The following is a 15,196-nucleotide window of genomic DNA, read 5'->3' as shown; positions in this document are numbered from 1 at the left end:
GGTTGTGTAATTCATTATATATGCAGCATAACAGTAGAACACGTAAGTTATAGTTAAACTCGATGAAGTGCTATTGTTGTCATAGCTTCTTGGTACATAACGGCTACCGTAGTTGAAACACGTATTTGAAAAAGCGCAACACTGTCCCTTTAAGAAACGCTCCATGATGATGTCACTTCCTGGAGGTCATAATATTATGGAATGTTCCATATTTTAAACTATTTTCAAATATAATGTAACAAATAAGGACTGACGTTATTTCAAGTTAAATTTAGCATCGGTACATCTCTAATTTGAATGGATCTTTGTTCTTTTTATGAATTAAATGACTCAGAACACAGTACTAAAAGTACATTTTAATAAATTAACTTATTCATGCTCAAATCCAATACAAAAAACACAGAACCAAAAACATCAACCAGTCATGTTGAGAGTGTACGAAGGTTTTCTAAAGGCAAGTCTAGATCAAGGATTATGAAATGTACATGGAATGCAAATATTCTTCCTGAACGTGTGTGTGTGTGTGTGTGTGTCTACAGTAGAAATAATCGGTTCGCCTCTCGTGTGGAGGTCTGGCATGTGAAGGCAGAACAGAGTCAGATCAACCTGACGGAAGGAATAAAAAAACAACCAAAAAATAAAAACAAATCACAGATTTTGAAAAATCACTGGTGACACTTTACCCGCCGAGCCATAAATACGTCATAGAAGATAAACATTCATAGCATACGCATACGCGAATCACAAACCTCTCTCAGTCGAGCAGAAAGAGCAGTATGAGTGATGACTCAGGATTGTCTAGAGAGTTTATGTATCAAACGAAGAGATTATTACGTCACCGTCTTTATTTACGGCTCCTCAGATAAAGTGTCTCCAAAACTGACAATATCAAATTCACAATGTTTTACAAAAACAAAACAAAAACGTCCGTTTGTGACAGAAGCGCGATCTGGCGGACGAGACGACCATCCCATAATAATGCTGAAGTAGGCCACGCCCACAGTGCTGAGCTCCGCCCCTTCAGCTTCAGCGACCCCCGACAAAAATGGGGAGGAAGACATGCAAGATACGGGAGCATCACCCATCGGACAGGGAGAAGGAGGGGAAGAATGCTCCAAAAAATACTGTAATAAAGAGTCCTTCATATTCAAGTCCAGACAGAACAGCAGCAGTGCCGTGGTTGGTCCACGCCGCGCCAGTGCTGCTAAAAGAGGATGTCTTCGTTCTTGATGAGCAACTCCACCACCTGCCTCTGGTGGCGGATGTCGTTCAGAGCCGTCATGGCGTCCAGATCGGGCGCCCGCATCAGAGTCGGCCCGAACACGATCCCGAGGTTCTCAGCGTTCATCAGGTTATCCTTCTCGTTCTGAGTTACCCTGCACACACACACACACACACAATATGAGACACAGTTAAACCCATCTTAAAATGCACATACTCTACCGGTCATGCATTCAGACCTTGTTTAAATTACAGCTGGTGTTCAGATGAGTTTTGGTCGATCGGATCACAGGTGGACGACACTAAATACAGGAGTAAACGGGTCTAAAACGTCTCAAGCTTTCAACCACTTCCATAGCTACTGTATTTTCTGGACTATAAGTCACACTTTTTTTCATAGTTTGGCTGGTCCTGCGACTTATAGTCAGGTGCGACTTATATATCAAATGAATTCATACTGACTGAGATGAACCAAGAGAAAACATTACCGTCTACAGCCGCGAGAGGGCGCTCTAGTTAGCGGAGTTGTTCAGAAGCGACACGAGGAAGAACTCAATGTATTCAGTGTTGAGGAATGAGATCGGGAGCTTGGTGAACTTGCTTACCGGTAACTTGTTTGTTGGACTCGCTGGTTAATGTTAGTTTAGTCTATTCAGCCTCAGGTATATGTTCTTTATGCTATTGTGTCGCTGAATAACTGTTAATGTGTTACGCTAACACACCGGACACCTTCAGCCTGTTGTTCTGTGTGCTATTGTGGCGCTGAATAACTTGCCTTTCCAGATTAAATGTCTGTTCTTGGTCTTGGATTTTGTTAAATAAATTTCTAAATATAGAAACTTATGCGATTTATAGTCCAGTGCGACTTATATATGTTTTTTTCCTCTTCATGGCGCATTTTTTGATCCGACTTATACTCCGGAGTGACTTATAGTCCGGAAAATACGGTAGTTAAAAACATTCGACCGGATTGCTTTCGTAGTGTAAACGCTAGACTTGTAGTCAAGACCGCCTAAACCGAGACCAAGACACTACCAAGACCAGAGGGTATCGAGACCAAGACAAGACCAAGACAAGACCAAGACCGAGACCAAGTCGAGACCAAGACCGGTCTCGAGACATACATCACTAGTAAACGCTCATGTGATCGAATGTGTTCAAACAGCCACAAAACACCGTCTACTCTCCGTCTACTGACCTCATGAGTAACATTATGAGAAGAGCGCTAGACAGAAGGGGACTTCTGTCAAGACCCAAGTTTTGTTTGAAGATGAAAAACATATCAATCACAATGTTCTCTCAGCATTCCTGATTTCTAACACACACTCACAGCGTTCGGCTGGTCTTGAGCAGAAACTAAAGCTGATGATCTCCGTGTGTTCTTCCGTCGTCTCCGGTCGTGTTCATATCTAAATTACACAAGCTTATTTTGTCCATTGGATTGAAAGATCTGAAAAGTCCACACATTTACTCTCCCATACACCCTCCCATCGAAGAAATCAGGACAGAAGTGTTTGAAAGTGGACAAAAGAGACGTATTTAAGCACCAGGTGTGAGCGAGAATGCGTCTCCCTCGTCTACTTGTGATCCGATCAACCAAAACACATCTTACACCAGCTGTAAACAGGGCCTTATTTGTGTTTCAAGGACAAAAGAAACTCATCCAGATGACAGATTTTCATTCGACTTTATTAAAGTCCCTCACCGCTTTAGATGTGCCATGAGATAGCGCAGTGTTTCGCAGTGAGCCGGAGGCAGCAGCTTCAGCGCTTCATGAAGAGCCTCCAGACGCTCGTCGGGGTCGGTCAGCTCTGACACACACACACACAAGCAAACGCGTCACACACTAGCATTACAACAAAACTCAACACGTGTGATATTATATGAACTGCTGTCTTTTCTGTTTGTTGTATTTGTGTTCTGCAATTGTTTCAATCCTGTTACCAAAATTTGGGGCGATTTTAACGTTTAAAACCCTGATGTCTGCGATTACTTTCAAGGAAAAGACATCAAATAAACATGAAAAGTGCATAAAAAAACGGTAACACTTTACAATAAGGTTCATTAGTTAACATTGATCAACTAACATGACCTAACAATGATCAATACATTTGCTACAGCGTTTATTAATGTTAGTTTGCTCATGTTCATGTTAGTTCATTAACTAATGTTAACAAATACAACCTTTGATTTGAATAATGTATTAGTAAATGTTTAAATTAATATGAACTAAGATTAGTAACTGCTGTATATTGTTTATTCTTGGTTCATGTTAACTAAGGTTACTAACTGAAGCGTATTGTAAAGTGTAAGCGTAAAGTCAGATTGGTAACGGGGTTGCAGATTTGGAGTCTGTAGGAAAGACGCGTTCAGTGATGGAGAGATCTAGCGTGCGACTCACTGGCGGCCTCGATGAAGCGCGGATACGCGTCGTACGTGATGACGGGGATCGGCAGGTCCCTGAAGTACAGTTTAAGAGCCCCTGTGATGATGTTGATGTCTTCATAGATGTTGACGGAGATGTCTGCTTTCTCTCCATCTGAACACATTGAACACAGACACATTTATGTTTATGTATTCTTGTGCATTGTGATGCCACTAAAATCATTTTCTATTTGAATATATGTAAAATTTTAATTTATTCCTGTGATCAAAGCTGAATTTTCAGCATCATTACTCCAGTCATCAGAGTCACATGATCCTTCAGAAATCAGTATAATATGATTTGATGCTCGAGAAACATTTATGATTATTATCAATGTGGAAAGCAGCTTAATATTTGTGTGAATATGAAGTATAATTCAGCTTTTTCATTAGAGTAATAAATTACATTTTAAATTATATTCAAATAGAAAATTGTGATAATATTCCACAATATCACAGTTTTACTGTATTTTTGATCAAGTGAATGCAGCTTTGGTGAGCAGAAGAGACTTTTCCAAAAACATGTTCCAAACTTTTATTTTTCTATTTTATTTAAATTTTAGATTAAGTTTTAGTAATTTTGTTATATGATGTGTCATATTTTATTATTTTTTTGTAAATATATCTATGTAGCTTTATTTTTTTATAATGTTTTTTCAGTTTTTTTAGTACTTCAACTTATTTTAAAGTCACCATGAAATCAAAATGGATAATTTTTCTACTTTTTTTTAAAATTGAGTATTGCAGTATTTATTATAAATTATTTATCCGTACACATAATTTTTTTAATTCATGTGTCCTCATAATCTTTAATCAAAATAACTTCCAATAGCAAATCACAACCATCCCATCAATTCCCCTCGGACAAAATCAAGCCCCGCCCACATTTAACAAAATAAAGGCCCGCCCACATTTGACAAAATCAAGCCCCACCCACACGTGACCAAATCAAGCCACACCCACATTTGACAAAATCAAGCCCCACCCACATTTATTCTGGTTTGAGAAGCCGTTTCGCTCAGATAAACGGCACATCTAATATTTATAGTACATTTTATTTCAGCTTTATTTCAATTAACAAAAAGGATTTTTTTATATTTTTAGTTTTAGTTAAAAGTAGCAACCCTGATGAAGATCCTACTGGATAAACTGAAATTTCCACAGGATCTTTTATAGTCCTACTGGATCTTGTGTAACTTCATCAGAACTGTACAGAAATAATAATAATGCCGCAGTAGAAACCTGCAGAGATCATATTGTTTTCTCTCTCTCTCGAGCTAGATCATATTCTCTCTCACTGTCCTTGTATCATCTAAGAGTCATTATGAAACAGTAATGCTTATGAATATGAACAGATGGGCGGAAATCCTCCCACAAATGTGCCACTTTTAACATTTAAGCAGCTCAGAGTATTTCACATTACATAAACCCACCACAGCTCTATGTGCAAGACAAAGGGTGACCTAAAAAAAGCAGCGGTGAGCATGTGTATGCCACTCATCAGGATTACACACACAGATGTGTGTGTAGGCATGTGTGTGTAGGCATGTGTGGGGGTCGTGGCGGATCAGTACTGTACACACTCACCTCTGTCGAACGATAACTTCACATCTTCGATTAGGTCACTGAATCCAGAGATTCGATAGAGACCCTCAGACTTCAAACCTGAGAGACAAGACAGTAGTATTACAATTAAAATGTGTATTACAGCACACATAATGCTTCATAAGAATACAATAATGGCTAAGGAACTATATATGTGTGTTTAATGATCAAATAATGTTTGATGTATTGTAGTCAATGGCTACAATGTGTAGCGCTTTTTCAAGAGATCTGAACATTTTGCCTGTCAAACTTAAAGATCCCTTAGTACTGTATTAGGCCTTGTCCACACTAATACATTTTCGTTTGAAAACGCATCTTTTTCTCTCCTTTCTGGCCCCCCGTCCACACTGAGACGGCGTCTTTAGCAATTAACACGAAGCTATTTGAAAAGGCGGCTTTCGTGTTGTAGTGTGAACTGTGAAAACGAAGGTATTTAAAAGTTTGATGATGTAAGTTTGGTCATGTGACGCATATTGAACCCATACATATTCATGTTTATATCGGTATTGTGCCTGTTATGAGCTATTCACTTTCACACAGTAGCTAAAAAATGTTACTTTGCACACTCTTCATATCACAGTCCTGCAAGAAATGACAGCGAAGGAATGACAGAAAATTCACTCGCTTTTGCTGTCCTGCGGCAATACACGAGAGCAGTCGCGTTTTAGACCAAACATATAATGGCGAGTGAACGTGACCCGGACGCATCAGTGAATGCCAAGATAGCTAAATAGAATGATCCTGCCAGAAGAATAGCATGATATCTTGATTATGTCTTTATCATCTCAGTGAGCTTTTGTGAGGGTTTAAGCATGCGCTGTAAAGGTGAATTTAGCGGTTTCCCAAAACGCTTGAAAACACTAGTCTGGACGGAGAGCGTTTTGAAACGAAAACACAGTTTTCAAATCTATCCAGATTAATGTAGACGTACTGTAGCCTTTCGTTTTGAAAACGTATATTTTTCTCTCCGGTTTGGCCTTCCGTCCACACTGAGACGGCGTTTTTATTAATGAAAACAAAGCTTTTTTGAAAACGCACTCCAAAGTGAATACATTTGAAAACGCCGTTTTCACGTTGTAGTGTGGACTGTGAAACCGGTGGTTATTTAAAAACGATGACGTAAATTTAGTCATGTGACGCATATTGTACCAAGATATTCATGTTTATACCAGTATTGTGCGTGTTATGTGCTATTCACTTTCACACTGTTGCTAAAAATATTCCACACTCTTCATATCACAGTCCTGCAAAGATGACAGAATTCACTCACATTTGCTGTCCTGCGGCAATACATGACAGCAGAAGCGTATTAGACCAAACACACGGTGACTGCGTGCGACCTGGACCGCATCAGTGGATGGTGAGATATTTTACTAAATCAAATTATCCTGTCAGAAGAATTACACGATAACTTTATTTATTTTTCCATCTTAATCATCTCAGTGATCTGTTGTGGGGTTTTACACATGCGCAGTAAAGGTGAATTTAGCGTTTTCAGGCGTTTTTCAAGTTTCTCATCCACACTGAAACATCCGAAAACGCTAGTGTGGACGGAGAGCGTTTATAAAAGAAAACGCTAGTGTGGACGGAGAGCGTTTATAAAAGAAAACGCTAGTGTGGACGGAGAGCGTTTATAAAAGAAAACGCCTGAAAACGCTAGTGTGGACGGAGAGCGTTTATAAAAGAAAACGCTAGTGTGGACGGAGAGCGTTTATAAAAGAAAACGCTAGTGTGGACGGAGAGCATTTATAAAAGAAAACGCTAGTGTGGACGGAGAGCGTCTATAAAAGAAAACGCTAGTGTGGACGGAGAGCGTTTATAAAAGAAAACGCCTGAAAACGCTAGTGTGGACGGAGAGCGTTTATAAAAGAAAACGCCTGAAAACGCTAGTGTGGACGGAGAGCGTTTATAAAAGAAAACGCCTGAAAACGCTAGTGTGGACGGAGAGCGTTTATAAAAGAAAACGCTAGTGTGGACGGAGAGCGTTTATAAAAGAAAACGCCTGAAAACGCTAGTGTGGACGGAGAGCGTTTATAAAAGAAAACGCTAGTGTGGACGGAGAGCGTTTATAAAAGAAAACGCTAGTGTGGACGGAGAGCGTTTATAAAAGAAAACGCCTGAAAACGCTAGTGTGTACGGAGAGCGTTTATAAAAGAAAACGCTAGTGTGGACGGAGAGCGTTTATAAAAGAAAACGCCTGAAAACGCTAGTGTGGACGGAGAGCGTTTATAAAAGAAAACGCCTGAAAACGCTAGTGTGGACGGAGAGCGTTTATAAAAGAAAACGCTAGTGTGGACGGAGAGCGTTTATAAAAGAAAACGCTAGTGTGGACGGAGAGCGTTTATAAAAGAAAACGCCTGAAAACGCTAGTGTGGACGGAGAGCGTTTATAAAAGAAAACGCTAGTGTGGACGGAGAGCGTTTATAAAAGAAAACGCTAGTGTGGACGGAGAGCGTTTATAAAAGAAAACGCCTGAAAACGCTAGTGTGGACGGAGAGCGTTTATAAAAGAAAACGCCTGAAAACGCTAGTGTGGACGGAGAGCGTTTATAAAAGAAAACGCTAGTGTGGACGGAGAGCGTTTATAAAAGAAAACGCCTGAAAACGCTAGTGTGGACGGAGAGCGTTTATAAAAGAAAACGCTAGTGTGTACGGAGAGCGTTTATAAAAGAAAACGCTAGTGTGGACGGAGAGCGTTTATAAAAGAAAACGCCTGAAAACGCTAGTGTGGACGGAGAGCGTTTATAAAAGAAAACGCTAGTGTGGACGGAGAGCGTTTATAAAAGAAAACGCTAGTGTGGACGGAGAGCGTTTATAAAAGAAAACGCTAGTGTGGACGGAGAGCGTTTATAAAAGAAAACGCCTGAAAACGCTAGTGTGGACGGAGAGCGTTTATAAAAGAAAACGCCTGAAAACGCTAGTGTGGACGGAGAGCGTTTATAAAAGAAAACGCTAGTGTGGACGGAGAGCGTTTATAAAAGAAAACGCCTGAAAACGCTAGTGTGGACGGAGAGCGTTTATAAAAGAAAACGCTAGTGTGGACGGAGAGCGTTTATAAAAGAAAACGCTAGTGTGGACGGAGAGCGTTTATAAAAGAAAACGCCTGAAAACGCTAGTGTGTACGGAGAGCGTTTATAAAAGAAAACGCTAGTGTGGACGGAGAGCGTTTATAAAAGAAAACGCCTGAAAACGCTAGTGTGGACGGAGAGCGTTTATAAAAGAAAACGCCTGAAAACGCTAGTGTGGACGGAGAGCGTTTATAAAAGAAAACGCTAGTGTGGACGGAGAGCGTTTATAAAAGAAAACGCTAGTGTGGACGGAGAGCGTTTATAAAAGAAAACGCTAGTGTGGACGGAGAGCGTTTATAAAAGAAAACGCCTGAAAACGCTAGTGTGGACGGAGAGCGTTTATAAAAGAAAACGCCTGAAAACGCTAGTGTGGACGGAGAGCGTTTATAAAAGAAAACGCTAGTGTGGACGGAGAGCGTTTATAAAAGAAAACGCCTGAAAACGCTAGTGTGGACGGAGAGCGTTTATAAAAGAAAACGCCTGAAAACGCTAGTGTGGACGGAGAGCGTTTATAAAAGAAAACGCTAGTGTGGACGGAGAGCGTTTATAAAAGAAAACGCTAGTGTGGACGGAGAGCGTTTATAAAAGAAAACGCCTGAAAACGCTAGTGTGTACGGAGAGCGTTTATAAAAGAAAACGCTAGTGTGGACGGAGAGCGTTTATAAAAGAAAACGCCTGAAAACGCTAGTGTGGACGGAGAGCGTTTATAAAAGAAAACGCCTGAAAACGCTAGTGTGGACGGAGAGCGTTTATAAAAGAAAACGCTAGTGTGGACGGAGAGCGTTTATAAAAGAAAACGCTAGTGTGGACGGAGAGCGTTTATAAAAGAAAACGCTAGTGTGGACGGAGAGCGTTTATAAAAGAAAACGCCTGAAAACGCTAGTGTGGACGGAGAGCGTTTATAAAAGAAAACGCTAGTGTGGACGGAGAGCGTTTATAAAAGAAAACGCCTGAAAACGCTAGTGTGGACGGAGAGTGTTTATAAAAGAAAACGCTAGTGTGGACGGAGAGCGTTTATAAAAGAAAACGCTAGTGTGGACGGAGAGCGTTTATAAAAGAAAACGCTAGTGTGGACGGAGAGCGTTTATAAAAGAAAACGCCTAAAAAAGCTAGTGTGGACGGAGAGCGTTTATAAAAGAAAACGCCTGAAAACGCTAGTGTGGACGGAGAGCGTTTATAAAAGAAAACGCCTGAAAACGCTAGTGTGGACGGAGAGTGTTTATAAAAGAAAACGCTAGTGTGGACGGAGAGCGTTTATAAAAGAAACGCCGTTTTCAAATGTCTCCGGATTAATGTAGACGTAGCCTTAGAGAAGCACAATCCTTAAACATGACCCGAAACAAAAAACAAACATCAAAAACCAAAACAAAAGCCAAAGCAGACCCCCCAAAAAAAACATTGATAACATTATATAAGCCACTGGCTATAAGACTGGATATCGGTATAGCAAAACGTTATTCGAGAAGCAAAATATAAAAAACAAAACCGAACCACAGAACACAAAACACTTTAGCAATCCCACTTTATATTAAGTGTCTTTAACTAATATGTAGTAACATTTAAATTAATAATTTGACAAAATGCACTGACTGATTGCATGTTTTTACATTGTACTTATATTTCAACAATACCTGTATGTAATTACATCTATAATGTTACTGTTGAGCTTCTCTTCCCTGTGAACCCTTCGAGTGTTTTACAACACAACATCAACACAAGAAGTGCATTGAACATAACAATTATTGTTTTGAATGCAAGTACACACTAGTCAAAGACACCTCGTATAAAGAGTCATAACATCGGCAATGGGAAGTGTTGTATCGCTGCATGACCGTGTGATCACCTCGTGACTCGATCTCCCGTATGCACATGTCCACCACCATGGGCCGCTTAGTGTTGTGCGCCTTGACCAGTGTGGTGAGGTCACAGCTGTACACCTTCTTCACGTGCTTCAGGTCCGGCTTGCAGTCGTTCGGCACCATCTTAGAGCACTGCTTGTGGACATTCAACCCGCAATCTGAGGAACACACACACATGCATTACACCACTCCTGCCTGAACAACACAAGGTCAATAAATCAGCAAACACAGCGATCAATCCGGCGTGCAGAAACGACTGAGTAAGTGTGTGTTGTTTCACGCCGATATTATTGATCCTGGAGTTGATACGCTGTAGTTAAATTAGAGCCCGCTCGGTTTGTACCCAGAATGCTGAGCTTTCATTCTGCCTAATCAGTGACCTCTCTTGACCCCTGATCAGTGATGTCAGCCGCTCTGATTGGCTGATGGGGATTTCAACGGTGTCACCTTGGCCGATGACAGAACATGCCAGGACTACAAACGGTGCCTTATTAAATATGCATGAGCAATTTCAGACACCTAACAGCTTCATAAGCCCCAAAAATAAATGTGTGAGAACCCGGAGGAGCGAAGTGTGTGTTATTCACATCAGCTCATGAAATAAAGAGGAGATAATTGAAGAGATAGTCAAGCCCCCCCAAAAAAGAAGCCATTATTTACTCCAAACCTTTATGACTATCTTTCTTTTGTGGAACATAAAAGAAAATATTTGAAGAATGCTGGTAACCAGACAACTTTGGTGAATATTGATTTCCACAAAAGATATTCCTCAAAATATCTTCTATATGTTCCACAAAAGACATGACAGAATTATGTCAGAATAAATTATGACAGAATACAAAATTTCCATTTAAGTAATATATACCAAATATTAAACCAAGGGTTATTTATATATTTAAGTACCGAGTAATATTAATTAACTACATGTACTTTCAATAGGATTAGGGTTTAGGGCTAGTTGCATGTAATTATGCATAATTTACTGTTATTACTATGGTACATGTCACAAGGACACCATAAAATAAAGTGTAACCAAACCAAGAAAAATAAAGCAAATGTATATTTTCTCTAAAATAATGCAATAATTACAGGAAATAGAGTACCGAAGAAACACAAACTCAGTTGTTCTACTGCAAAAATACTGCAAAAACAATTTATGCAAGAATAACTGTATGAACATTTACGTAAGAATGAGAAAATTTACATAAGAGCCAATAAAGAATAAGTTGCTCGTTTCACGAATGAGCCCGGATTACAAAAATAACATTCCCTCTGTCTTCCATTGGTGGGACAAACCGATAGCTCCGCCCCCCAACTCATGCTATTGGTTGAGCCAATGTTAGGTCAGGCCACTCAAACAAATGAACTTGAGAAATTTATAAAATCACATATCAGCGTTGACTTAGTTCTTTTAAACAGCAAACACTAACCAACCCTTCACCCATGCAACCAGTGCAGAGACTCCAGGGCTCACACGCCATATGTAAATGTAGGCAAATTAGCTGATTAATATATAATGTGGCCTCTTAAATGGGCCAGCTGCTTCAAAGCAAGTACCAGAGACACATGGATGAAGACAGAAAAAAGAGGAAGACTGAGAACGCAGGGAAATAGAGACAAGAAGCAGAGAGAGAGAGAGAGAGAGCTCAGGGCAGATGAGTTCAGTGTGAGAGACACTCAAAAGAGAGAGGGAGGGCGAGAGAGAGAGAGAGAGAGAGAGAATAACGTGACCTGGAGGAGGAGGAGGAGGAGAGAGAGAGAGATAGAGAGAGAGAGAGAGAGAGAGAGAGAGAGAGAGAGAGAGAGAGAGAGAGAGAGAGAGAGAGAGAGAGAGAGAGAGAGAGAGAGAGAGAGAGAGAGAGAGACTCCTGTGGGCGACACCAGACCTCATTTCTGCAGTAAATGGGCCGAACGCTCTGCTCTCCGACTAAAGGTTTAAACCCACCAGACTGTCATTCTGAAGTATTTCATCAGCCTTTGATTGTGTTCACTTAAAGGGATACTTCACCGATTAGCATGAAGCTTTGTATCAATACAAACCGGTAGTATTTTCGAATGACCGTGCTTCCCCCCCTCATGTCCTCCTGAGACGAGAGATTTCTGTATTGTGTGTCTGAAAAAATCCTCCGATGACGCAACAATCGTCATTTATCATCGTCATCTGAGGCTTTCTGTCCAGAGGCTCGAGACTACAGCCAGTAGCAGGCGCTCGTGCCGCATGTGTTCAACCCGCCCATAGGGGGGCGATCTCTCTCACAGAATGCACAAATAGTATTTATCAACTAAATCGTCACGGAGACTCACGATAAAACGGCGTCTTTTCAGTTTCGAGTCAACTAGTCGCCTGGCTGTATCATTTCCTCCGCTACGGCCTCTGTAACCGGTGGGCGTGGCCTCGCAGGGCAGCGAAGCAAGTGCATTCTGGGAGTTGTTGTCTTTCATCCACATGAGCCAAAACTAAATTTTCTGTCTTTTCTCAGTCTAGAAGGCTCCAACTTCTAAAATAATTCCACATTTCTACTACATACACGACCCACTTTAAATACTTAAATACACATTCATCTTTCCAGCGGTGAAATATCCCTTTAAGGATTAGGGATGCACGATATATATCGGCCACCATATCGGTATCGGCCAATATTTGTTCATTTTTAATGTTATTGTTATCGCTACAATAAGAAAATTTGGCCGATATATTAAAGCCGATAAATAATGGATTATTTCCTTCAGCCGAGACTCTTCAGATGCGCACTGTTCAACAAGATGGTTTTGAATTGCTTGAAATATGATAGGAATCACTTCAAAAAGAAAAATACAGTTCAGTGCAACAAGTCTGTCATATCGGCGACATAGTTATAATACGAACATTATAATAGTGTGCTTGTGACATGCCTTTTACTGGTGAGACTTTTGTTTTTGTAATCAGGCTCTCAAAAGTAAAAAATAATAATTTGGATTTAGATTTATCGGCTAATATATCGGTTATTGGCTTTCAAAATATAGAATTATTGGTTATCGTATCGGCCAAAATGTTCATATCGGTGCATCCCTATTAAGGATGATGAAAAGCAAAAACCTATAATACAATGCACGTGCCATCTTAGAAATATAATCTATGTATTCACGTTAATTTAATATATTTCTGAAAAAAAAAAGAAAAAAGATTTAATGACAGATGTGTACTGCACTTTTTTAAAAGGTAAAAGCTTCTCTTTTCTTTTACAAACCGGTCAGGAGTATAAAGTTATGCTGTCATAAAAGTCAATTTATGTGATATTTTCTAGAAAATTAGAAATTTCTCTCTACGGCATTGTTTCCTGTTTTATGTTCTCCTGTCACATGACAACACACGGTTCACCGCACGCTAGTTAAACCACACTGACGATTGGTGGACAATTTTATTTAAAAAAAATATTATTTTTGAACTGCTTTTTTAAGAAACATAACAAAAAACATTATGCCAAACTACTAGTCTTTTCAGCCGTCTTTCCTTATGATTACACCAAACAACTGAACACATGGAAGATGAAGAATTCAAGTCGTTGTCTGAAAGAACCACACGTTATGGTCTTTTTTAAACAAATGTAAACATATAATCCCTAAAATATATTCTATAGCTGGCGTCTGGATTCTTTCTTTTTAACCTCAAAACAACGTGGCATAGATTTCTTCTTCTTCTTTTGACTCCTGGAATTATAATGAACTCTAATCTAAATCTACATTTCTCAGCGTAAAGAGTGTATGCTGAATTATGCGCTGACACTTATTGTGCAGGTTCTGCGGCGCGTGATTAAAAACGGCCCCTCGAGCGCCTCAGTCGCCGCGAGACTTCAGCCGTGCAGAACTGTAATTATTTTTGAAAAAGAAGAGCGAGGTTTATGATAAGCGGAGAGGACAGGCGCTAATAGAGGGCACATCTCTAATGCGTTCAGTGTGTGAGCCCTTGTTCATCACACACACACACACCCCCGGCCCGTACACAACACACACACCTCTGCCTCTAAGCTGTCGGGACAGGTCAAATATAATAGATTTTCATTGTAAGCGTTATTAGATGAAAAAAACGGGGTTATTTGAAGCCAGTATATAACATGCATTATACTAATTGTTTAGCATCATAGCGTCACTGTTATAGTTTTAGTTCATATTTTGAATTCGATTTTTTTTAAAGATTTTAGATAAAAGTTTTAGTACTGTTGTTGTTTGCTTGCTTTTTGCTTGCTTGCATAAGTTTAAAAAAATATATGTTTAGTTGTTTGTTTTTGTCAAGTTGTAAAAAAAATATGTCTATATAATTTTTAGTTTTTAGTATAGTTCAGTATAGTTCTATATACGTTTTAGTTAAAAATGATACAAATATATTTTTGAGCGGGGCTCATTTGCATATTCATAGAACCGCATATACTTAATGAGGCAAAGAGTGTACGGTGGTTAAATTCAAGCTATTTTAAGGAATTAATAATTTTTTCAAGGAAATAAACCTTTAAATATGTAATTTTGGTGATCAAACGTGAGTTTTAAGGGATAAAATGGTTGACTACAGGGGGACTTTAAAGTTTTAGTAAATGATAACCTTGCGATGTCTGAGAGAATGCATAATAATCTACTGTAAATGATTCTGTTCCATCAAATTATTAGAAAATGAATGCACGCCCAAGGAGGAATTGCATCATCCGCACATTTAATTTTCAATAATTCAATGGACCAGAGTCAATTACTTTGCTTAAGCCACAGTTACAATATAGACATGCATTTTAATGCATTTATCCTCATGGCATTTTCAGGTTTTATCATGTGAAAATGCAACTGGGGTTACAATCATTTATTAAAAATATGTGTATTATGAACATAAAGCATTATGAACATGATGACTTCAAGTCAGTTGTAACCCAGAGGTGTCATAAAGCAAATATCTTGGGCTTTATTCAGGCGTCTTCTCCTTCTGTGAGAGCGTTCCAGTATCCTGAGATTCACACACTGTGTGACCCAGTGCTGCTACGAGCCCTGCATTTCAATGTGT

General features: G+C 39.6%; 1 protein-coding gene across 1 annotated transcript in view; it reads right to left on the bottom strand.

Moving 5' to 3' along the window:
* Nucleotides 1-335: 335 nt before the first annotated feature.
* Nucleotides 336-15,196, bottom strand: part of chn1 (chimerin 1) — a 40,136-nt gene continuing 25,275 nt past the window's right edge. The window contains 6 exon segments of the mRNA XM_079619350.1: nucleotides 336-1,376; nucleotides 2,927-3,032; nucleotides 3,623-3,760; nucleotides 5,233-5,310; nucleotides 10,161-10,354; nucleotides 10,356-10,432. Of these exon segments, the coding sequence (XP_079475476.1) occupies nucleotides 1,205-1,376; nucleotides 2,927-3,032; nucleotides 3,623-3,760; nucleotides 5,233-5,310; nucleotides 10,161-10,354; nucleotides 10,356-10,432 (765 nt within the window). The 3' untranslated portion in view covers nucleotides 336-1,204.

This window comes from Phoxinus phoxinus, assembly GCF_949152265.1.
Source record: "Phoxinus phoxinus genome assembly, chromosome: 7".
Lineage (NCBI taxonomy): Eukaryota > Metazoa > Chordata > Actinopteri > Cypriniformes > Leuciscidae > Phoxinus > Phoxinus phoxinus.
The sequence above is the reverse complement of the archived record's forward strand: the minus strand, read 5'-3'. Positions and strand labels throughout refer to the sequence as shown.